The 27,048-nt window shown below is 38.4% G+C and overlaps 1 protein-coding gene across 8 annotated transcripts in view; it reads right to left on the bottom strand.

The window, feature by feature from the left end:
- Positions 1-27,048, bottom strand: part of SBF2 (SET binding factor 2) — a 466,103-nt gene that overhangs the window by 369,823 nt on the left and 69,232 nt on the right. For 3 of the 8 annotated variants that reach the window (XM_070274749.1, XM_070274748.1, XM_070274747.1), the window contains exons 2-3: positions 2,616-2,663; positions 2,384-2,469 (exon numbers count right to left, since the gene is read on the bottom strand). The exons of 2 other annotated variants lie outside the window; for them this stretch is intronic. In XM_070274749.1, coding sequence (XP_070130850.1) covers positions 2,384-2,469; positions 2,616-2,663 — 134 coding nt within the window. The remainder of the gene's footprint in view (positions 1-2,383; positions 2,470-2,615; positions 2,664-27,048) is intronic. 3 more of the 8 variants (XM_023646035.2, XM_023646034.2, XM_023646033.2) reach the window with 1 other exon arrangement.

Raw genomic sequence — 27,048 nt, forward strand, 5'->3', positions numbered from 1 at the left:
AACATGGGAATGTTGTCAAACAAAGAAAATAAACCATTCACTAAGTAGTAAAATCACTATGTGTTTCTCCTTCACTATTGGAAAAACATCAGAGGCATCACAGTATCTAAGCCCTTGGCTTTCAAATCACAAACCTTATCCCTTTTCAGTCACGGCTAAACAGCTGGTGCCAAATCATGATCTCTCCCTGCGCCAATAACCTCTGTTGTTCTTGAAATTATGAAGGTGGTTCACTGTTCCTATTGTCAAATTGCTACAGTTTACATCCCTCCACACTCTGATGGGAGGGAAGACAGGAGTTCACAAAAAGTTCTACAATGTCCCCAGCACCAAAATCGTCCTCCTTCATTCAACACTAAAAGGATGCTGAAACAGGGTTTAAAGGCTTTAATAGTACAAATAGCTGTGTATTCACACCATAAGGCCAATTACTAGTACTTGCAGGTATGTGGGGGAGAAGAGAAAGGAATCCAAAGGCTCTCCAAAAAGTTACTTTTCTTGGATCCTCGCATTCTTCTCCCATTTTTTTTTTTATTAAGATTACGATAGATTACAGCCTTGTGAGATTTCAGTTGTACATTATTGTTAGTCTTGTTGTGGGTACACCACTTCCCCCTTTGTGCCCTCCCCACACCCCTCCTTTTCCCTGGTAACCACCGATCAGTTCTCCTTGTCTATATGTTATCTTCCACCTATGAGTGGAGTCATATAGAGTTCGTCTTTCTCTGTCTGGCTTATTTTGCTTAACATAATACCCTCGAGGTTCATCCATGTTGCTGCGAATGGACCAATTTTGTCCTTTTTTATGGCTGAGTAGTATTCCATTGTGTATATATACCATATTTTCTTTATCCAATCATCAGTTTCTGGGCATTTAGGTTGGTTCCATGTCTTGGCTATCGTAAATAATGCTGCGATGAACATAGGGGTGCAAAGGACTCTTGGGATTGCTGATTTCAGGTTGTTAGGATAGATGCCCAGTAGTGGGATGGCTGGGTCATAAGGTATTTCTATTTTTAACTTTTTGAGAAATCTCCATACTGTTTTCCATAGTGGCTGACTTCTCCCATTTTTAATACCAAAATTCAAAATTTACCTTCCCTGTGGGTCTACAGAACCCACAGTCTTCTTTACACAGCTGGATTATAGCAATTAAAATTAAGCATTCTGCAATGTATCTTTTATTCTCAGAGAAGCAGAAATCAATAGTTATTAGCTAGAGTGAGAAAATTCACAATTTTCAACATCAGTTTTATTCCTAATGGATATTTCTGATCCATGCTAACAAAAGAATGAACAATTCCTCCTCTGGGGGAGGTGCTGCAAGATGTTGAACAGCAACAACGACAATAATAATAATCAACTAGCTATCTCATTTATTGAGAACTTATCCTGTGGAAGACATGGAGCTAAGCATTTTACATGTATTTTTTTTCCCATTTTATCTTTACAACAACCCCACGAGATTAGTATTGTCATTATCCTCATTGTACAGACGGACTCGGCAGCTCAAAGAAGTTAAGTAACTTGTCAAAAGTCATACCATGGAGCTGGGACTGCGACCCAGGAAGCCTCCTCCAGAGCCTGCACTCTTCACTATCATATTAGACCAAATGTTCTCTCCATGAGAACTGCTTTGAACAACACTTCTCATATGTGTGGATGTATACACACACACACAATATAAATAAATATACACACACACTCACGCACACACTAGTATGTTTGAGAACCAAACTTTATAGTCATATTGCAAAATACTTTAGTGATCATCTTTCCAGTCCCTCATTTTACCATCATCAATCCACCAACAGATACAATGTCCAGGCCATCACAAACTATGCTCAACCATTAAATTCCTTTGAAATGACTGACAAAAATAAAGCAGTTGAATTGCACTATTACAAAGTGTCCTACAGATCCTACAGCTAACAACAAAGAATTCAGATTTGTGATTTTAAGACCAAAGTCAAACCATGACTCATCACTTTGACTGTTTTTGGTTTAGTTTTCACTAATACAATAACCTGAAAATTTTCAGGAAAAAATCTAATATTTCTTTAGTGACACACTATCACTGAAGCTACTTGGCTAAGATCTTGACTAAAGAATTAGAGGAATTTTTCATCTTCCAAGTACATAAAGATCATCAATTTCATCTTTAATATTAGAGAGAAGATTAAGTGGGAAACAGAAGAGCAAAACAGACCTTCTAGAATCAACATATTCAAAGATTACTGTACTTGGGAGGACATTATTTCTAGTAACGTTATAGTTAAATCACAAAATTATTTAACAGTAACTATAACATAAATATAACCATAAACATAACATAAAAAGAAAAATACCACTCTAAAAGCACAATAATGCAACACCAACTTACCAATTCAATTCCCTGTGGAAAAGGTGTATCATCCCAGTCCTTCTGTGGAAATCTCTGGATTATTTTCCCCAGACCTGCTCCTGACCCTATTAATAAAATCAAAGTGAACTGGTTATACAGTACTAAAAAACCTGAATACTCACTATATTAATATTTCTAAATGAGTATTTGTTGAATAAATTGACATACTGACTAAACATTTTCAAGTTTTAAAAGGCATGAAAGTATTTACCTTTTAAACATAACACCAAAACGACAGGCAATCCCCATCCTACAGACTCTGAAAAGAGTGACAATATGAAAAGCTAAGAAAAACAGACAGAGGCACTGAAATCTAGTCTCTAACACACCATGGGAGTAACTGTCCTTTGTTCCCAATAAAGAAAGCAATCTTCTCATTATCTCAAGTTAAAACTTAAAAAGAACTTTTCTATGGAGTCAAAATAATATTTTAAGTGACAAATGTTAGTACTAAGCTTCAGTTAAGGATTATAAGCACTGTTACAGGTAAAATAAACACTTTTTAGAGTGGCCTCGGAAGTTGACCATTGTATATGCAAGGTTTTTCAACATCAGCACTATTGACATTTTGGGCTGGACAATTCTTTGTGCTTTGTTGGGAGGTGAGAGAGGGGTTGTCCTGTGCATTGTAGCTTGATTAGCAACAATCGTTAGCTCAACCCACTACATGCTAGTAGCACCCCACCATCGTCAAGTTGTTACAACCAAAATGTCTCCAGACATTGCCAAATGTTATTCCGGCAGGGGCAAAATTGTTCCTGGTTGAAAATCACTGGTCTGTATCATTGTTGTTATAAAATTATCCTATGATACTAAGGAATGATCAACTTACAATTGAAAATCAGGATGTAATCTGTGAATAACTTGAGGATGAAAAACATGTTAGATCTAAATTGATTTTTGCCATACTTTTTAAAGAGCTTCATGCGCTTGCATATGCTGCATGTTGTCCCAGCTCACTTTGAAATGAAAGCAACATCATTCTGATTATTTGTACATGTAACTTAAGAAAGCCTTTAACACCTGATTCAGTTTGTTAATACACATTTTAAAAAATCATCCACTATCATCTCTCACCCTCATCCCTGTGAATTCAATTTCCCCTTTGCCCTTCACCTAACCTTCAATCACTTTATGGCCAAATTTTTACCTTTAAAAGACAAATGGAAAGTTAAAGTTGTTTTACTGACCAACTAGTCTGTGTTCTAAAACTAAGGTTACTTTTGAAAAAGGCAAAATAAAATAAAAACATTCTCAATTAAAATGAACAGTTGCTGCAATAAAGTAACTCCTCATATATCCATCATTATAGGGGAATGAAGGGTTTCATTAAAAGTAAACTAAACTAAAAGTGGTTTATGACAGGCACTCATTTTTCAAAATCTACCTCAAGTATCACCACCTCTGACATCCCAAGCAGAGTTAATTCAACAAATTGCTAGGTACTAGAGACACACAAATGAAAAAGACAGGGCCCCTATCCTCAAGGAACTCACCATCTAATAAGAAACAGACAAATGAACTGATAATTTCAGTATATAATGGTAAGTACAATGATAGAAGGGAACCTAACCTAGCAGAGACAATCAAGGAAAACCTTCTAAAACTAATGACAGCAGGCTTTTTCTTTCTTTCAGTAACATCTTTGTATCCCCAAGCAGCCTGTATCTGAATGCTGGACACTTAGTTCATAATGAGTTAAATGTTTATTTTAATAAATTTATTAATATTGAAAGAAACTGTTTTAAGATTACATCTCCCTGTCTTTTTAAACAGAGATAAATGTATGTTATTTATCTCATCATATTTAACCAGGTGTCCCTAAATTGTTTCTTCAGTTCTGAAAGTCATACCTAATGTATTATGGTTCAAAAAATATTTTATCATATTCATTTTTACTAATTATAAAAATAATAAAAGCTAACTGCAGAAAATTTTTTAAATACATAAAAATATAAAGAAGAAATCAGGGGCTGGCCCCATGGCCAACTGCTTAAGTTCGCCCAGTCTGCTTCGGCGGCCCAGGGTTTTGCCAGTTCAGATCCTGGGCACGGACATGGCACTGTTCGTCAGGCCATGCTGAGGTGGCATCCCACATGCCACAACCAGAGGGACCTACAACTAATATATACAACTATGTACTTAGGGGATTTGGGGAGAAAACGCAGAAAAAAAAAAAGATTGGCAACAGTTGTTAGCTCAGGTGCCAATCTTAAAAAAAAAAAGAAAAAAGCATCGATAATCCCACACCTGCAGACAATTACTGTTAACATTTTGGACTATTTTATCCTAGGCTTTTTTGTACACATGTATTTTTTCCCACAGAACAGAGATCATACTAAATTTAACTTTATATATTGGTTTATTAGCAATATTTTACAATGGTCTTTAATCCTGTAAGTACATTTTCTAGTTTCTCACTATTATAAATAATGCTATAAAAAAGCATCTTTCTATGTAAATCTTTATCCTCATCTCACTTTTCTTAAGAGAAATTCTTAGATATATAACTACTGGGTCAAAGAGTATCAAAATTTTAAAGACTCACACAAAGCCAAAGGGCCCACCAGAAAACATTTAACAGTTTTTTTACATTCTGTGTGTAAGAATGAGACTGGCATTGTCACTACATCTTTACCAACAATTGTTATTTTAAAAATTTGTTTGTTTTAATTACCACCAATTTGAGAGATGAAAAATTTCTCTTAGGCAGGAGCATAACTTTCAAAAGTTCTTTAGAAGCAACATATTATTTACTGACTTCACAATGATAAGCAGTGTTTCAATAACATGAAAACTTAGTTTGAAACGCTGACATAACATTTATAAATGCACAGAGAAATGATTCATGAGTGATAAGACTTTCAGTTAGATGATAACGCTATTTGAAAGTGAAAATTAGGTTAGAAAGCGGCAAAAATAAAAATGGTAAAGTGATTACTTCAATGCAAATAAAATGTGGAAAGAGCTACAATAACTTGGTTCCAAATATAAAATACATAAATTGCTGCAGCTAACAGCTTTTGTGGAACTTCTGAAAGTATCCTACTTTTAAAAAGTAAACAAACATTTTCTGATTCTTGTTTCCTTATTTTTAAGTGTTCAGTCTGAATGTTTAAACTTATTTTCCAAGTTTATTCTATCTGATAACCATTCTTAAAGACTGTACTGGTCGTATTTAAGAATGCTGAGGGGCCGGCCTGGTGGCACAGTGGTTAAGTGCACACATTCCGCTTCGGCGGCCCGGGGTTTCCCAGTTCAGATTCCGGGTGCAGACATGGCACCACTTGGCACGCCATGCTGTAGTAGGCGTCCCACATATAAAGCAGAGGAAGATGGGCATGGATGTTCGCTCAGGGCCAGTCTTCCTCAGCAAAAAGAGGAGGATTGGCAGCAGTTAGCTCAGGGCTAATCCTCCTCAAAAAAAAAAAAAAAAGAAAAGAATGCTGAGAAGATGATATTTTGCACTGAAAAGCAAGTTACAGTGAGGTAAGACTTTTTTAGAGTTAGATGTCTACACGTGGACTGACCCTTATGTCCAGAGGTGAAGTAGGTCATGTCAATCCGAGTAGCAGCTCCTATCTGTACTACATATTAAATGAGGCTGGGTGACTGGGTAGGGAGGGGGAGAAATTCCTCAAAAGAAAGGGGACCACCTCCTAGAAAGGAGAGGTGGTAGGCAGACAAAATTGTGATTGTCCACTGCATTGTACTTAGCTAAATTTGGAAAAGGAGGGGGTAGTTATTAGTCAGTGCCCTCACGTTTTTCCTCCCAGCCCCTACTCTCCCACCCCATCACAAATCAAGAAATATGATGACCAAATGGAGTTCAGATATAAAAAAGGGGACTGTCAGCAGGACATCAGTATATGTGCAAATGTCTATCTTTGAAATATATATATATGCTAGACAAACTGCCCAAAACAAATTTAGGAAGGGTGAGGAAATACTGGCCTGGTCAGGCATCCTTTTCCCTCCTTTATGTTTGGTAACTCACTTTCCCTTGGGTCTTGGTAGGGCTGTCAGGCTACCCAGCGCAAGCATAAGGATTAGCAAGTGACCTAGGATGATCCAACCACCCATCAGGCCCCTGCCAAAGTGACTGCTCTAGCCTTGGCCAACGACCCCAGAAGAGTCAAACAGTATTCTCCGGGGTTGCTAACCAGTATGCTTTGGTGTGGAGTTGCCAGTAGATATGAGGAAGAAGTACTCTGCAGAAGAACTGAAGAATGAATAGAGGTTAATCAGGTGGAGAAATTTAACACTCTGCTCTACCCAAAACAGGATGCTTGATATTTACTGATTGCAGCAATTGGCAAAAATTATGTGAGTGCCTTCTGTGTGTGCTCAGCGTATAGATGTACAAAGTATATACTGCTTGGTTTAACACAGGCTCTGAACTTTGAGAAATGCTACTCTAATACATAATCCACTAAATCTTCTTCTATGATATGTTTATCTAAACAAATATATCAGAGGTTATCTATACTAGTTTTATGCTGTCCATCTGCTCACATCTCCTACTACTGAAAATGGCATCACCCACAGTTCAAGGAAGGACAGCAGTCAGGTTCAGGGGCAAACAATCCTACCATTCCTCTCATTAGCCAGAGGGAAATTACCAAATCATTCATTTGGTTATTACATTTACTGTTACCTGTCTGTCTGACCTGACTAGAATGAAAACAATTATTTTTCGGCCTGCTTTGTTTACTGATGTATCCCAGGCACTTACATACCACAAATCCTGGTATATACTAGATACACCAAATATATACTACAATTCCTGGTATATTTTAGATGATAAAATACTCATTGAATAAATAAATGGGACTATTAGGTGGGCAAGGGCATCTATAAACTGACAAGCAACTTATGACCAGAGTGACTGGCTGTAAAAAGTATCCTAGACAAATCAAAGTCCTCTGCTGGGGAATTTTACACAGAAGAAAATGAGAGACTAAAGCAGCCAAAAAGATGTATCAAGACTCGCTATGATGTGAAGAAACCTCAGACAACCAGAGCGGGTAATGTGTAAAACCACTTATGGAACAGCAGAAACTCTAGGTAGAGACTTGCCGTAGAAACAGGTTAACAGTACAGACATGTAGAAAGAAGCAGAGATGCCCCAGAGGAAGGCTGTGCAGCTGTCTAAGTTCTAAGCCCAGTAAACTCGCAGCACTGCAGCATCTGTCATCAAACTTCTGAGGCATTCTCACGATCTTCCGCCCTCGTAAGCTAGAACGGGTCTGTACTCCTTTTCACTGAAGAGTGCAAATTAGAAGACACTGTAAGAAGCACCCTGGTAGATTAAGTTCTTTCAAACTGGAGAAGGGTCTGGAAACAATCACATAAAAACGAGATTTAGTCAGAAGGACTAAAAGAAATGATCATAACTGGAGTTTTAATATAAGCTACCAGTTTTTGTGGTCTCCAAAACTAGGCAGAATGATAAGAGGACAAATCCAGAAAACCTGACAAGTAGACTACTACAGTAATGTGTTTATTCAACAATAACACTATGCCAGGCCTTGTATTAGGTGCCAAGGTGAGAAAGATAAAACATGCTGTGACAATATTTAGGACTTGAATTGAGGTTCTTGAAAGGCAACTAAAAGGGCAGATGTAAGCACAGTATAACAACAGAGCAAAGATTAGGAAAGAAAACAATATTGTTTGGAAATCAGGTGATGAGTCTAACAAAACCAGGAACAGAAAAACTGAAAAATTCCACATTTTGGAATAGGGATATTTCTTTTCTCTATTTTGACAAAAGAGCAGCATCATTTAAGTACAATGATGAGAACTGTAAGCTTTTGAAAACCCAAATAAAATAACAAGTAATGAATATCCAAAAGAAAAATCTTAAAAGCAGACGTTCTTTCATGTTTTAAAAAGAAATTCAAAGTTGTCTAAAAGCGCGTGATGCATGCATGATGACATCTCACAGCGACTTTTTATTTTAGATGATTTACAGTGATGTGCTGTATAAAAACGCTTCAGACAATGGAAGACCACATATACTGATACTGGCTCAACACAAGGTTAACATAAGGCAAGCCATATTATAGAAAGGAAACCATATTGTAACTTTAAATGACCTCTAACTAGCCCAGACATGCTCTGTAGATTTTGTGGTCCTTCCCAGCTGCTTTAAGATGATAACTTTGTTCTTTTGAGTTCCTTAGGAATGTGATGACCCCCAGGCAGAGAGCCTATGCTGATAGCCATCATCAATGACAACTAAAAGATCAGGGGATAGGGCTGTTGCTTCATTCCAAACAAAGGACTATCAGGAACTGGGACCAGATGTCTGTCCCCACCCAGAGATCAGCCACCACCCCTACCTGGAGAATAGCCCCATATATAACTGGCCTGTAGTCTTTGTTCTGTGAGATGGTTCTTTCAGACATGAGTTGGCCATCTTCCCTCTTGCTAGCGAGCTGTAATAAAGTCCTTTCTCTCCTACCACCCTGCCTCCTGACTATTGGGGTATCTTGCAGCAAGCAGACGACCCCTCCTTGGGTGGTAACAATTCAACAGTGGTCCCATAAGATTAGTACCATACAGCCTAGGTGTGTAGTAGGCTATACCATCTAGGTTTGTGTAAGTACTGTAGGGGAGAAAGAAATTTTCCTCTACCCTTGTAGGTTCTTCCAGCTGGTCTAAGAATTAAATTAACATGAGACAGATTAATAGGAGAAAAACAAAAGTTTATTAACATGTATACATGGAAGAAACCCAGGAAAATCAAGTAACTCACCAAAATAGCCAAAGCCCTCAGCTTAAATATCACTCCCAGCTAACGACAAAAGAAGATGTTGGGGATAGGGAGAGTCAGGGAATTTAAAGGGAAATAAGGCAATTCACAGATAGGTGAAAAGAAGCAAACATTTGGAAAACAAGTGTTTGGGCACACAGAAGCAGAACAGAGAGGGGAGCCCAACAAACAGACTTTTCTAGGTTCCTCCCTGTCTAGTTCATGTTATGCTAAGGTGATAGCTTGCTTCCTGAGACAGGTTTTTTTAATCTGAATTCTTTTAGGCAGTGAGGGGGACGATAACAAGAAAAACTTTGAGACTTTTATTTCTTAAAAATAATTAGCCTAAAATAATCCTCATGTTAAGTAGACACATTTTGGGGTGGCAAACTTTGTTCCCCATCAGTACACGCTATGACGTTTGTACAATGTTGAAATCACCTAACGATACATTTCTCAGAACATATCCCTGTCGTTAAGTGACACATGACTGTATACACTTAGCAAACTTTATATTCATTCCACATTTAGTACAATAAAAGTAGTCATGAATAACTGTGTGAATCTAAGTATGGACTTTCTGACTGGCTAACACATTGCAAATATACACACCAAATAGACTAAATTTATTATTATTACTTGCAAAGGCAGAAGCTTCTTTAGCTCTATTAATACTGAAGGGTATTTAGTTGCCTTCTCTGTCTGGCTTGTCTCACTCAGCACAATGCTGAGATGTGGGGACAGGAAGAGACTGGAAGAAGTACAGACATTCAGCTATAAGACGAAGGTCTAGAAGGTCTGCTCAACATCCATTTCTTTTTTTTGTTTTTTTTAATTTTATTTTTTTCCTTTTTCTCCCCAAAGCCCCCCGGTACATAGTTGTATATTCTTAGTTGTGGGTCCTTCTAGTTGTAGCATGTGGGACGCCGTCTCAGCGTGGCCCGACGAGCAGTGCCATGTCCGCGCCCAGGATTCGAACCAATGAAACACTGAGCCACCTGCAGCGGAGCGCGCCAACTTAACCACTCGGCCACGGGGCCAGCCCCTCAACATCCATTTCTGATAAAAATTCTCAACAAAGTGGGTATAGAAGAAACATACCTCAACATAAAAAAGGCCATATAAGACAAACGCACAGGGGCTGGCCCCGTGGCCGAGTGGTTAAGTTCTCGCGCTCTGCTGCAGGCGATCCAGTGTTTCGTTGGTTCGAATCCTGGGTGCGGACATGGTACTGCTCATCATACCACGCTGAGGCGGCGTCCCACATGCCACAACTAGAAGGACCCACAACGAAGAATCTACAACTATGTACTGGGGGGCTTTGGGGAGAAAAAGGAAAAAAGTAAAATCTTTAAAAAGAAAAAAAAAAGACAAATCCACAGCTAACATCATACTCAATGTTGAAAAGCTGAAAACGTTTCCTCTAAGATCAAGAATAATTCAAAGACACCAACTCTCCCCACTTTTATTCAACCTAGTATTGGAAGCCCTAGCCACAGCAATTAGGCAAGAACAGAAATAGAAGGCATCCAAATCAAAGAGGAAGGAGTAAAATTGTCACTATTTGCAGATAATACAACATTATATGTAAAAAACTCTAAAGACTCCACCAAAAAACTATTAGGACAAATCAATAAATTTAGTAAAGTTGCAGGATACAAAATCAGTATGCAAAAATCTGTTGCGTTTCTACACACTAATAACGAACTATCAAAAAGAAAAATTAAGAAAACAATCCCACTGACAATTACATCAAAAAGAATAAAATACCTTGGAATAAATTTAACCAAGGAAGCGAAAGACCTGTATACTGAAAATTATAAGACACTGATGAAAGATATTGAAGACGACACAAACAAATGGAAAGATATTCCATGCTCATGGATTAAAAGAATTAATATTGTGAAAATGTCCATACTACCCAAAGCAATATACAGATTGAATGCATTCCCTATCAAAATTCCAATGGCATTTTTCACAGAAATAGAACACAATAATCCTAAAATTTGTATGGAATCACAAAAGACCCCAAATAGCCAAAGCAATCTTGAAATATAAGAACAAAGCTGGAATTTATCAAAACAGTATGGTCCTGGCATAAAAGCAGATACATAGATCAAGGGAACAGAATAGAGAGCCCAGAAATAAACCTAGGCATATATGGTCAATTCATTTGCAACAAAGGAGCCAAGAATACACGATGGAGAAAGGATAGCCTATTTAATAAGTGGTGGTGGGAAAACTGAACAGTCACATGCAACAGAATGAAACTGGACCACCATCTTATACCATACACAAAATGAATTATATGAATTACAGACCTCAACATAAAACCTGAAACCATAAAACTCCTAGAAGAAAACAGAGGCAGCAAACTTCTTGACAACATTCTTGACGACAATTTTTGGGATTTAACACAAAAAGCAAAGGCAACAAATGCAAAAATAAACAAGTGGGACTGCATCAAACTAAAAAGCATCTGCACAGTAAAGGAAACCATCAAGAAAATGTAGGGACTGTAACCCCATGGCCGAGTGGTTAAGTTCGCATGCTCCGCTTTGGCGGCCCGGGGTTTCACCAGTTTGGATCCTGGGCAGAGACATGGCACCGCTCATCAAGCCATGCTGAGGAGGCATCCCACATAGCACAACCAGGGGTACCTACAACTATAATATACAACTATGTACTGCGGGGCTTTAGGGAGAAGAAGGAGAAAAAAGGATATTGGCAACAGATGTTAGCTCAGATGCCAGTCTTTAAAAAAAAAAAAGAAAGAAAATGTAAAGGCAACTTACCAAATGGGAGAAAATATTTGCAAATCATGTATCTGATAAGAGGTTAACATCCGAAATATATAAAGTACTCATACAACTCAACAGCAAAAAGACAACCCAATTAAAAAATGGGCAGAGGCGGGCAGCAGACAAAACTCTCTGTCTGCCATTAGCGGAGGGGCCATGCCCAGCTCTCAACTCTGGGAAAGTCCCGGAGAGAATCCCAGAGGGCGGGGCGACCCGCAGCTGCCGTTGCCCGCCCCGTGGGACTAGGGATTGACGTAGACCTCGGAGAGGACTGGGGCTGGGGGAAGTTTCAAAGGCCGGCTCTGCGCCCCAGAGGGGAAACTCTGGAGTTCCGCCCGGGCAGCAGACAAAACTCTCTGTCTGCCATTAGCAGAGGGGCCACGCCCAGCATTCACGGCTCTGGGAGAGTCCCAGAGAGAATCCCAGAGGGCGGGGCGACCCCCAGCTGCCGTTGCCCACCCCGTGGGGCTAGGGATTGCCGGAGATCTCGGAGAGGACTGGGGCTGGGGGAAGCTCCAGAGGCCCGCTCTGCGCCCTGGAGGGGAAGTTACAGAATTCTGCCCGGGCAGCAGACAGAGCTCTCTGTCTGCCATTGGCGGAGGGGCCACGCCCAGCACTCGGCTCTGGGAAAGTCCCAGAGAGAATCCCAGAGGGCGGGGCGACCTCCAGCTGCCATTGCCCACCCCGTGGGGCTAGGGATTGCCGGAGATCTCGGAGAGGACTGGGGCTGGGGGGAGTTCCAGAGACCCAGCTCCGTAGCCTAGGGGGAAACCCTACAGGCTCACAGCAGCCTTAGGGAAAGCCTCTGCACAGCAGCAGTAGAAAGCACCCAGCCGGCAGCCACAAGGCTGGAAGACCCCAGGGCAAAAGCAGCATAGCTAGGTGAACTAACCACAGACTGTAGAAGATGCCAATAGCTCTCCTGCGACCCATAAAGGACAAGTGAGATTTTGTGGGTGCCGACAGCAACGGAGCGACAAATATAAGTGATCCCACCCCTGGCCGCTGGAAAAGCCCATAACACCGTTGCAGACCCCAAGGAGGGAGCACATCTAGGTGGGCTGCAACAGTAGGCACCAGCAGCTTGAAGCCCCCCTGTGACGGCCCCCACGGCAGAGGAGGGAATCCAAAGGACCACTGTGACTACGAGGAGGGGCCCAGGCCCAGTTAGCAACTGCGGACAGGGTTCCTGGTTGGTGCAGTATAAATAGCTGCTCCCCCACTGCAGCAGCTGAAAAAAGTGAAAGGAGCAACTAAACTCTATCTCCATGCGGAGGCACAAATCAACAACATCAAGCAATATGAAAAAATACATTAAATCTCCAGAACAGAAAGAAAGTAACAAATACACAGAAAACAATCCCAAAGAAAATGAGATATATAACCTAAATGATGATGACTTCAAAACAGCCATCATTAAAATACTCAATGAGTTAAGAGAGAATTCTGACCGACAACTCAACGAGTTCAGGAGCTATGTCACAAAAGAGTTTGATACGATAAAGAAGAACCAAACAGAAATATTGGAAATGAAGAACACAATAGAGGAGATTAAGAAAACTCTAGATGCTCTGAACAGTAGGGCCGATAATATGGAGGAAAGAATTAGCAATTTGGAAGATGGCAATATAGAATTGTTGCAGGCAGAGGAGGAGAGAGAAGCAAGACTAAAAAGAAATGAAGAAACTCTCCGAGAATTATCAGACACAATTAGGAGATGCAACATAAGGATTATAGGTATACCAGAGGGAGAAGAGAAGGAGAAAGGGGCAGAAAGCCTATTCAAAGAAATAATGGGTGAGAACTTCCAAAATCTGGTGAGAGAGATGGATCTTCAGCTGACAGAAGCCAATAGATCTCCAAACTTTATCAATGCAAGAAGACCAACTCCACGGCATATAGTAGTGAAGCTAGCAAAAGTCAACGACAAGGAGAAAATACTAAGGACAGCCAGGCAAAAGAAACTAACCTACAAAGGAACCCCCATCAGGCTATCAGCAGATTTCTCGGCACAAACTTTACAGGCTAGAAGAGAGTGGAATGATATATTCAAAAATCTGAAGGACAAAAATCTACAGCTGAGAATTCTCTACCCAGCGAAAATATCCTTCAAATACGATGGAGAAATAAAAACTTTCCCAGATAAACAAAAATTAAGGGAGTTCATTGCCACAAAACCTCCTCTTCAGGAAATCCTCAGGAAAACCCTCATTCCTGAAAAATCAAAAAAGGAAAGGGGCTACAAAACCAAGAGCAGAGGAGATAAGTAGAAGGACAACAACAGAGAGTAGCAGCTCTACATCAGAACAGATTAAACCATGGGACGAGAAAAAAAGGAAATTGAAGAAAACCGGAAAACAAGACACAAAATGGTAGTGGTAGGCCCCCACATCTCAATAATCACTCTAAATGTAAATGGATTGAACTCCCCAATCAAAAGACACAGAGTGGCAGGATGGATCAAAGAACAAGATCCAACAATATGCTGCCTCCAGGAAACACACCTCAGCCCCAAAGACAAACACAGACTCAGAGTGAAGGGATGGAGAAAAATACTCCAAGCTAATAATGAACAAAAGAAAGCAGGTGTCGCTATACTAATATCAGACAAGGTAGATTTCAAAGCAAAACAGATAAAGAAAGATAAAGAGGGACAGTATATAATGATAAAAGGGACTCTCCACCAAGAAGACATAAAACTTATAAATATATATGCACCCAACACAGGAGCACCAAAATTTGTAAAGCAACTCTTAATAGAACTAAAAGAAGACATCAACAACAATACAATAATAGTAGGGGACCTCAACATACCATTAACACCAATGGACAGAACATCCAGACAGAAAATCAACAAGGAAATAATAGAATTAAATGAAAAATTAGACCAGATGGACTTAATAGATATATATAGAACACTTCATCCAAAAACAGCAGGTTACACATTCTTCTCAAGTGCACATGGAACATTCTCAAGGATTGACCATATTTTGGGAACCAAAGTAAACATCAATAAATACAAGAGAGTTAAAATAATATCAAGCATCTTTTCTGATCATAATGCTATTAAACTAGAAATCAACTACAAGAAAAAAGCAGAGAAAGGTGCAAAAATGTGGAGACTAAACAACACGCTTCTCAACAAACAATGGATCATTGAAGAAATTAAAGAAGAAATCAAATTTTATCTGGAGACTAATGAAAATGAGAACACGACATACCAAATCATTTGGGATGCAGCAAAAGCAGTCCTAAGAGGGAAATTCATCGCAATACAGGCTCACCTCACTAAACAAGAAAAAGCTCACATAAGCAACCTCAAACAACACCTAACAGAACTAGAAAAAGAAGAACAAACAAAGCCCAGAGTCAGTAGAAGGAGGGAAATAATAAAAATAAGAGCAGAAATAAACGATATTGAAACAAAAAAGACAATAGAAAGGATCAATGAAACAAAGAGTTGGTTCTTCAAAAGAATTAACAAAATTGACAAACCCCTAGCCAGACTCACCAAGAAAAGAAGAGAGAAATCACAAATTAATAAAATTAGGAATGAGAGAGGAGAAATCACAACAGATACCAATGAAATACAAGAGATCATAAGAGAATACTATGAAAAACTATATGCCAACAAATTGAACAACCTGGAAGAAACAGACAAATTCCTAGACTCCTACAATCTCCCCAAACTGAATCAGGAAAAAATGGAGAATCTGAATAGGCCAATCACAAGTAAGGAAATAGAAACGGTAATCAAAAACCTCCCGAAAAATAAGAGTCCAGGACCAGACGGCTTCTCTGGAGAATTCTACCAAACATTCAAAGAAGACTTAATACCTATTCTCCTCAAACTGTTCCAGAAAATTGAGAAAGATGGAGAACTCCCTAACACATTCTATGAAGCCAACATCACTCTGATCCCCAAACCTGACAAGGACAACACAAAGAAGGAGAACTACAGGCCAATATCACTGATGAACATAAATGCAAAAATCCTCAACAAAATTTTGGCAAACCGAATACAGCAATACATCAAAAAGATTATACACCATGATCAAGTGGGATTTATACCAGGGACACAGGGATGGTTCAACATCCGCAAGTCAATCAACGTGATACACTACATCAACAAAATGAAAAACAAAAACCACATGATCATCTCAATAGATGCAGAGAAAGCATTTGACAAGATCCAACACCCATTTATAATAAAAACCCTTAGTAAAATGGGTATAGAAGGAAAGTACCTCAACATAATAAAGGCCATATATGACAGACCCACAGCCAACATCATACTCAATGGACAAAAACTGAAAGCCATCCCTCTGAGGACAGGAACAAGACAAGGGTGCCCACTTTCACCACTCCTATTCAACATAGTACTGGAGGTGCTGGCCAGAGCAATTCGGCAGGAAAAAGAAATAAAAGGAATCCAAATAGGTAACGAGGAAGTAAAACTCTCATTGTTTGCAGACGACATGATCTTATATATAGAAAACCCCAAAGAATCCATAGAAAAACTATTAGAAATAATCAACAACTACAGCAAAGTAGCAGGGTATAAAATTAACATGCATAAATCAGTAGCATTTCTTTACACTAACAATGAACTAACAGAAAAAGAACTCAAGAACTCAATCCCATTCACAATCACAACGAAAAGAATAAAATACCTTGGGATAAACTTAACCAAGGAAGTGAAGGATCTATACAATGAAAACTACAAGACTTTCTTGAAAGAAATTGACGATGACATAAAGAGATGGAAAGACATTCCTTGCACATGGATTGGAAGAATAAACATAGTTAAAATGTCCATACTACCTAAAGCAATCTACAGATTCAATGCTATCCCAATCAGAATCCCAAGAACATTCTTCACAGAAGTTGAACAAACAATCCTAAAATTCATATGGGGCAACAAAAGACCGCGAATTGCTAAAGCAATCCTGAGCAAAAACAAAGCCGGCAGAATCACAATCCCCGATTTCAAAACATACTACAAAGCTACAGTGATCAAAACAGCATGGTACTGGTACAAAAACAGGTGCACAGATCAATGGAACAGAATTGAAAGCCCAGAGATAAAACCACACATCTATGGACAGCTAATCTTCGACAAAGGAGCAGAGGGCCTACAATGGAGAAAAGAAAGTCTCTTCAACAAATGGTGCTGGGAAAACTGGACAGCCACATGCAAAAGATTGAAAATTGACCATTCTTTTTCACCACACACCAAAATAAACTCAAAATGGATCAAAGACCTAAAGATTAGGCCTGAGACAATAAGTCTTTTGGAAGAGAATATAGGCAGTACACTCTTTGACATCAGTTTCAAAAGAATCTTTTCGGACACTATAACTCCTCAGTTGAGGGAAACAATAGAAAGAATAAACAAATGGGACTTCATCAGACTAAAGAGCTTCTTCAAGGCAAGGGAAAACAGGATTGAAACAAAGAAACAGCACACTAATTGGGAAAAAATATTTACAAGCCACTTATCTGACAAAGGGTTAATCTCCATAATATACAAAGAACTCACACAGATTAGCAACAAAAAAACAAACAACCCGATCAAAAAATGGGCAGAGGACATGAACAGACATTTCTCAAAAGAAGATATCAATATGGCCAATAGACACATGAAAAGATGTTCATCATCGCTAATCATCAGGGAAATGCAAATCAAAACTACACTAAGATATCACCTTACACCCGTTAGATTGGCAAAAACGTCCAAAACCAAGAGTGACAAATGTTGGAGAGGTTGTGGAGAGAAAGGAACCCTCATACACTGTTGGTGGGAATGCAAACTGGTACAGCCACTATGGAAAACAGTATGGAGATTTCTCAAAAAGTTAAAAATAGAAATACCCTATGACCCAGCCATCCCATTACTGGGTATCTATCCTAAGAACCTGATATCAGAAATCTCAAGAGACCGTTGCACCCCTATGTTCATCGCAGCATTATTTACGATAGCCAAGACGTGGAACCAGCCTACATGCCCAGAAACTGATGATTGGATAAAGAAGATGTGGTATATATACACAATGGAATACTACTCAGCCATAAAAAAAGACAAAATTGGCCCATTCACAACAACGTGGATGGACCTCGAGGGTATTATGTTAAGCGAAATAAGCCAGTCAGAGAAAGACGAACTCTATATGACTCCACTCATAGGTGGAAGTTAGTATATTGATAAGGAGATCTGATCGGTGGTTACCAGGGAAAAGTGGGGGTGGGGGGAGGGCACAGAGGGGGAAGTGGTGTACCCACAACATGACTAACAAAAATGTACAACTGAAATCTCACAAGGTTGTAATCTATCATAACATTAATAAAAAAAAAAAAAAATGGGCAGAGGATCCGAATACATATTTTTCCAAAGAAGATATACAGATGGCCAACAAGTACATGAAAAGGTACTCAACACCACTAATTGTTAGGGAAATGCAAATTAAAACCACAATGAGATATCACCTCACACCTATTAGAATGGCTATTATCAAAAAGACAAGAAATAATAAGTGTTGGCAAGGATGTGGAGAAAAGGAAAAAGTAAAACCCTTGTGCTCTCTGGTGAGAATATAAACTGGTGCAGCCACTGCTATGAAAAACAGTATGGCAGTTCCTCAAAAAAATTAAAAACAGAAGTATCTGATTCAGCAATCCCATTTCTAGATATTTATCCAAAGAAAAGGAAAACACTAACTTGAAATGATAATATGCACCCCCACATTCACTGCAGCATTATTTACAGTAGCCAAGATAGGGAAACAACCTACGTGTCCATTGACAAACGAATGGATAAAAGAAAATGTGAGATATATACATACAAACACACACACACACATATATGTGGCAGTGTTCCACATAGCACATATACATGTGTGTGTGTATGTATGTATATATATATATATATAATAGAATATTATTCAGCCATAAGAAAGAATGAAATCTTGCTATTTGCAACAACATGGGATGAACCTTGAGGGCACCATGCTAAGTGAAATAAGTCACAAAGAGAAAGAAAAATACCATATGATCTCACCTATATATGGAATCTAAAAAAATTAAAATAAACCAAGCTCAGAGATATACAGAACAGACTGGTGGCTGCCAGAAGCAGTGAGTGGGGGAAATGGGTGAAGGGGATCAAAAGGTACAAACTTCCAGTTATAAAATAAATAAGTCATGGGGATGTAACATACAGGATAGTGACTACAGTTAATAATACTGTATTGCATATTTCAAAGTTGCTAAGACAATAAATCTTAAAAGTTCTCACAAGAAAATAGACTTGGGCTGGCCCCGTGGCCGAGTGGTTAAGTTCATGCGCTCCGCTGCAGGCGGCCCAGTGTTTCGTTGGTTCGAACCCTGGGCGCAGACATGGCACTGCTCGTCAGACCACGCTGAGGCAGCGTCCCACATGCCACAACTAGAAGAACCCACAACGAAGAATACACAACTATGTACCGGGGGGCTTCGGGGAGAAAAAGGAAAAAATAAAATCTTTAAAAAAAAAAAAAGAAAATAGACTTATTGTAGTGAACATTTTGCAATACATACAAATGTCGAATCACTGATGTGTACACCTAAACTGACAATGTTATATATCAATTATATCTCAGTAAATAAATAAATAAATATAGTATCAAGACAGCACAACCAAAGTGGCATAATGACATAAAGACCAATGGAACAGAACAGAGAGCCCAGAAATAAACCCTTACATATATGGTCAAATAGTCTTTAACAAGGGTGCCAAGGTCACGCAATGAAGAAAGAATAGTCTCTTCAACAAATGGTGCTAGGATAACAGGATACCCACATGCAAAAGAATAAAGATGGATGCTTACCTTACACCATATACAAAAATTAACTCGAAATGGATTAAAGACCTAAACCTAAGACTTGAAAGTGTAAAACTCCTAGAAGAAAACAAAGGAGAAAAGCTTTGTGACATTAGATTTGACAATGATTTCTCAGATATGACATCAAAACACAGGCAATAAAAGTAAAAATAAACAAATGGGACTAAACCTAAAAACTGGGCAGCAAAGGAAACAATCAATACAGTGGACTCAACCTGAGGAATGGGAGAAAATATATGCAAACCATATATATGATAAGAGGTTAATATCCAGAATACATAAAGAAATCCTACAACTCAACAACAAAACCCAAATAATCCAATTCAAAAATAGGCAAGGGGGGCTGGCCCAGTGGCCAAGTGGTTAAGTTAACGTGCTACACTTCAGCGGCCCAGGGTTTCACCAGTTAGGATCCTGGGCACTGATGTGGCACTGCTCATCAGGCCATGCTGAGGCAGTGTCCCACATAGCACAAGCAGAGGCACTCACAACTAGAATATACAACTATGTACTGGGGGGCTTTGGGGAGAAGAAGAAGAAAGAAAGAAAAAAACAGATTGGCAACAGATGTTAGCCCAGGTAACAATCTTAAAAAAAAAGCAAGGACTTAAATAGACCTTTTGCAAAGATATACAAATGGCCAACAAGCATATTCAAAGATGCTCAACATCACTAATCATTGGGGAATTACAAATCAAAACCACAAAGAGATATCACCTCACACAAGTTAGGATGGTCACTATCAAAAATCCAGAAAATAATATTAGTGAGGAGGGAACAAATTGGAACCCATGCACACTGCTGGTTGGAATGTAAAATGGTACAGCCCTTAAGGAGAACAGGATGGAGACTCCTCAAAAAATAAAAGTAGAATTACCATAGCCAACAATCCTACTTCTGGGTATACATTCAAAAGAATTGGAAACAGGGTCTCAAAGAGATATTTGTACACCCATGTCCACTGAAGCATTATTCACAACAGTCAAGAGGTAAAAGCAACCGAAACATCCATTAATAGATGAATGGATAAAGAAACTATGCTATAGGGGCTGGCCTGGTGGCACAATGGTTAAGTTCACATGTTCCACTTCGGTGGCCCAGGGTTTGCCAATTCGGATCCCGGGTGTGGACCTACACACTGCTTGGCAAGCCATGCTGTGGCAGGCGTCCCACATATAAAGTGGAGGAAGATGGGCACGGATGTTAGCTCAGGGCCAGTCTTCTCCAGCAAAGGAAAAAAAAGGAGGATTGGCAGCAGATGTTAGCTAAGGGCTCGATCTTCCTCAAAAAAAAAAGAAAGAAAAAAGTGTTATATGTATGCAATGGAATATAATTCAGCCTTAAAAAAGAAGTAAATCCTGCCATATACTACAACACAGATGAACTTTGAGGACATTAGGTTAGGTAAAATAAACTAGTCACAAAAAAGGACAAATACTGCATGATTCCACTTAAAGTACATAAAGTAGTCAGACTCTTAGAAACAAAAAGCAGGACGGTGGTTGCCAGGGGCTGGTGGAAGGGGAGAATGGGGAGTTATTGTTCAATGGATACAGAGATTTAGTTTTACAAGATGAAAATGTTCTATGGATTTGTTGCACAACAACGTGCTGTGGTATATATATGGCAGTTAACACTACTGTACTATATACTTAAAAATGTTTAAGATGGTAAATTTTATGCATTTTTTACCACAATTAAAGAAAAAAGAGCACAACCAAATACTAATGGACAACATTTACAACAAAACTAGGTGAAAAGGTATCCCCAAAATGCTTCAGTTGGAGGAATACCACTAACATCCACAAAACCTGCAAAGTATCAGCATCTGTGCAGGAGTAAGAAGGAAGCAACAATAACGGCTCAAGAACAGGAGAACCCCAAAACAGCCAATAAGTATTCACTGGAAGGCTGAATGGCCAATTTGAGAACAACAGCTAAAAACAGAAGAACAAGGACCACGCTTCTGCAGCAAGGACTAAAATTGCTAGAGCAGTCTAGGTGCCCATACTGGAGAAATTTCCGGGAGTAGAATCAAAATTGAGCAGGAAAGGAGTCATACTATGTGACTTAAAGACTTATAATAAAGCTGCAGAAATCAGGACAATGCGGTACTGCCATTAGAATCAGTAAATAAATCATATTAACACACAATAAAAATCACAATGACTGCCTCAATAAATGTAGAAAACGTATTTGACGAAATTCAATATGCACTCATGACAAAAATGCTCAGCAAAGTACAAATAAAACTTCCTCAATATGATATCATGTCTTCTCAGACAAGGGAAACAAAAGAAAAAATAAAAAAGTGGGACTTCATCAGACTAAAGAGCTTCTGCAAGGCAAAGGAAACCAAGATCAAAATGAAAAAACAACCCACCAAATGGGAGAAAATATTTGCAAATCATATATCCAATAATGGGTTAATCTCCATAATATATAATGAACTCACACAAATGAACTACAAAAAAACAAACAACCCAATCAAAATGTGGACAGAGGATATGAACAGACATTTTTCCAAAGAAGATAAACAGATGGCCAACAGGCACATGAAAAGATGCTCAACATCACTAATCATCAGGGAAATGCAAATCAAAACTATAATGAGATATCATCTTAGGCCTGTTAGAATGGCCATAATCACCAAGACAAAAAACAACAAATGTTGGAGAGGTTGCGGAGAAAAGAGAACTCTCATCCACTGCTGGTGGGAACGCAAACTGGTGCAGTCATTGTGGAAAACAGTATGGAGCTTTCTCAAAAAATTAAAAATAGAAATACCGTATGACCCAGCTATCCCACTACTGAATACTTATCCAAAGAACTTGAAATCAACAATACAAAGAAACTTATGCACCTCTATGTTCACTGCAGCATTATTCACAACAGCCAAGACATGGAAGCAACCCAAGTGCCCATGGACTGATGACTGGATAAAGAAGATGTGGTATATATATGTACAATGGAATACTACTCAGCCATAAAAAAAGACAAAATCGTTCCCATTCACAACCACATGGATGGACTGTGAGGGCATTATGTTAAGTGAAATAAGCCAGACAGACAAACACCATATGATTTCACTTATATGTGCAATATAAACAAACTTACAGACAAAGAGAACAATTTAGTGGTTACCAGGTGGAAGCGGGGTGGATGGTGGGCACAAGGGGTAAAGGGGCACACTTATATGGTGTATGACAAATATTAAGGAACAACTGAAATTTCACAATGTTATAAGCTATTATGACCACAATAAAAAAATAAAATAAAATTTTTTTTTAAAACTTCCTCAATATAATAAGGAACATTTTATAAAAAACCTATGGGTAACATCACACCTAATGACTGAATGCTTTCCCACTAAGATTCCGAAAAAGGATGTCCAGTCTTATGACTTTCATTTAACATTACACCAGAAGTCCCAACCAGTGCAATAAAGCAAAAAAAAGACATAAAAGGTATACAGATGGGAAAGATGGAAGTAATGTTGTCTTTATCTGCAGACAACCTTAAAAAGTCCTAAGAAATCTAAAAAAGAGGTACTAGAACCAATAAATGAATTTAGCAAGGCCTAAAGGGTCCGTATAAAAAAACTGATTGTATTTCTATATACTAGTATATTTCTACATACTAGCAATAAAAATTAGAATAAAAAAAAAACACCATATGCCATAGCATCAAAAACCATGAAATATTTAGGGCCATTAACAGGTAAACGGATAAACAAACTGTGGAATATCCATACAATGGAATATTATTCAGCACTAAAAAGGAAAAAATCGCTGTTATACGTAACCACATGAAAAAAAATCTCAAAATAATTATCCTGAGCAAAAGAAGCCAAACGCAAACAAGTACATACTACAGGATTCCATTCATATGACATCAAGGAAAAGACCAATCTAATCTATAGTGATAGAAAGCAGATCACAGCTGCCCAGGGCTAAGGATGAGTATTAAGGATTGACTTGAATGAAAAGGGTGCAAGAGACCTTTTTTGTCTTTATTTTTATTGCAGCGACGTTTATATGAGTAAATACTTCTGCTATCAGAATTAAGACAAGCTGGAAGAAATATATCTTCTCTTAAATTTTGCCTATAGTAAGAATGGAATCTATCATAATGTACGGAAGGATGAAGCTGGTCTAAGTCATCTGCAATGTACACTTTCCTCCTGGAACAGTTTTCTCTATATGTGAACATGCTCTTCTAGTCCGCGTTCAGATAGGTATCGGGACACAATGTGCAACATCTCAAAGCAGCCAATTCTATCTTCAGATGATTACCATACAAGATCTTTCTGAGAAACTGACATAGGAAACTTAATTATGCCATGCACATTATCATAATCAATCAAATTCTTTTATTTCAAAAAACAGCCCTAAACGTAATATCTAAAAACAAACTGAGAAGACAACTGTGTCTGTTAAAATTTAAGGAGAATAATTATTTCTCTCTTCTCTGACTCCTTCTACATATACCTTTTGGTTTTTAATCACAAAATAGTTATGTATCTTTAGGTGAATTTGAATAATTTTAAACTCTTTCTAAGCCCAAGAAGATAAGAAATGTATTTAGTTATTAGGGGTACTAGGTCAAATAGTGTACCCCAAAGATTCATGTCTACCTGGAACCTCAGAATGATTTGGAAATATGGTCTTAGAAGATATAATTAGTTAAGATGAGGTCATCCCTCATCTTAGGCCCTAATCCAGTGACTGGTGCTCTATAAGACAGACAGACACACAGATAGACACACAGGGAAAACACCATGTGGAGACAAAAGCACAGGCTGGAGTGTCACAGCCCCAAGTCACAGTATGCCAAGGACTACAGGTAACTACCAAAGCTAGGAGAGAGTCAAGGAACAAGGTATCCCTCAAAACCCTCCAGAAAGAACCAACCTTGCCGGCACCTTGATTTCAGTCTTCTCGTCTCTAGGACTGTGAGAGAATAAATTTCTGTTGTTTTAAGCTGCCAAGTATGTAGTACTTTGTTTCAGCAGCCCCAGAAAACTAAAATATTTGGTAATAAATATTCCATTACATTAATAAGTATTTGATTTTGTTGACATGAAAGAAAAACTTGAGAAAAAAGTCTATGTTGTGTAACACTAGCCCGTTGGTCATAGTCCTCCTTCTTGGGGCTATACAGGATAAATTTAGTCTCATTTCTACATGTCAATCCTTCGATTATTTGAACACAGCTAACAAGAATCTTGTCCCCTGCCTCCTCTTCCATGCCTCTCCCCAATGCCCGAATCTTCTCTTTTTCAACTCTAAACATTTCAATTTGTCCACAGATACCTGATATGATATTTTTTCACATGGTGAAGAACATGGACTTGGAATCTAGACCACCTGTATTCTAATCCAGTTCCACCATTTACTTGCTATGTGACCCTGAGAAAATCGCATTACCTCTCTGTGCTTCATTTTTTTCCATATGTAAAACAAGGATAATATTACCTCTGTTAGAGTTCTTGTGAGGAAAAATATGAGTTAATATACATGTAAAGTGTTTCAACAAGCATTTGGCACATGATAAACACTATGTAAATGCTTATGATGATGATAATGACGATGATGACAACCATGGTGATCAAAACAAAATAAGTGTGTGCCAGTTTGTCTGAGTAGCACTCAGAGCTGAATACAATACTTAGATTACTGGGCTGTTCTAACTGAAACAGTGTGGAGAACTGTTGCTCCAGTTAACTGTGCTACTAACAATGAAGCTTGGTGTCGTATTCAGTCTTTTGGTGACCACAGGACTCTTGATGTACTGAAGTTTTTCTTTGTTTGTTTCTTTGTTTTGGTGAGGAAGATTGACCCTAAGCTAACATCTGTTGCCAATCTTCCTTTTTTTTCCTTGAGGAAGATTGTCCCTGAACCAACATCTGTGCCAATCTTTGTCTATTTAGTATGTGGGACACCATCACAGCATGGCTTGATGCACGGTGTGTAGGTCCATGCTTGGTATCCAAACCTGTGAACCTCAGGCCACTGAGGCAGAGTGCACGAACTCAACCACTACACCAGTGGGCCAGTCCCCTTATTGAAGTTATTTTTTAACAAAACATATAAATCTTCTTTTCCAAACATGTTTTGATGCTATACTATACATGTACAAAGGTGTTTCAGACTCAAGTTAGATTTCTGTTAAATTTTTCCAGTCAACCCAGCACACTCATTATTTAGATCCTATGTCTGTTATCCACTTTATTTATGTTACTCAATTTTTAAATATTTTTTGTTAGGGCATACATATCACAAAATGTGACCATTTTAAGTTAACAGTTTGATGGGTGTTGACAAAGTCAATAAAAACCATTTCAGTAAAATAAAAAGAAAAACTGAAAAAAAAAGAAAATTATTTGTTATACTAAAAAAATCGCTGAAGAAGCTCCTCTAGAAAATATTTTCCAAAAACTTCATTAATATTGGCATAAATCAGATGAAAACTTTTTATTTTCCCAAGTGGAGTCACAATTTTCACAGGGAAGAAGTCTTGGTCAAATCATGCTATATACACATTTCTGCCACTGGCACCAGTCCTTCTAGTTGAGTCTATCCCAAAACAGATTGCTTGGACCTTCAGCAACATCCCTAGTACCTGTTCTCTCCTTCACTGAGAACATCACCTCAGGGGAAATGACTGAAGCAAAAGGATAATATGCTAGAAAATCAGAACTTCTGACATTTCAGGGACATATAATTGACTTATTCATCTTAATAGGGTAGAAGCTAATCAAGAGAAATTTAATTTACCTGTTCCTAGGTAAAATTAAGATAAGGGTAATATTCAATTTGCAGGTTGCAAGCTTCCCATCCTTGATTTATAAAATCTGCTTTTTAGCAAACAATAATTTTTTTAAATGCTGTTTTCTTATTCACCAGAAGACTTGTGTTATAATGCCAAAATAATCAACCAGAAAATGAAAGCTCACCAAAATAAGTAGACCTAATTGTGCCAGTATAGACCAACTTCCAAAGGATAAGGAAAATAAAAACCACTCATTCACTGAAAAGAAAGCATGCAGGAAATCATTCCACAAAAGACTTTCATATTTGATCCATTTAGTATTTAATCAAAGAAGTCTGTTCATCTCAACTGAAACAAGCCCTTTGTGGTTATTCAAAAATTTAGGTAGGAATGTAATGTGATTTTTCAATTTTCCAGTATAATCTCCTA

Source organism: Equus caballus, chromosome 7, assembly GCF_041296265.1.
Source record: "Equus caballus isolate H_3958 breed thoroughbred chromosome 7, TB-T2T, whole genome shotgun sequence".
Classification (NCBI taxonomy): domain Eukaryota; kingdom Metazoa; phylum Chordata; class Mammalia; order Perissodactyla; family Equidae; genus Equus; species Equus caballus.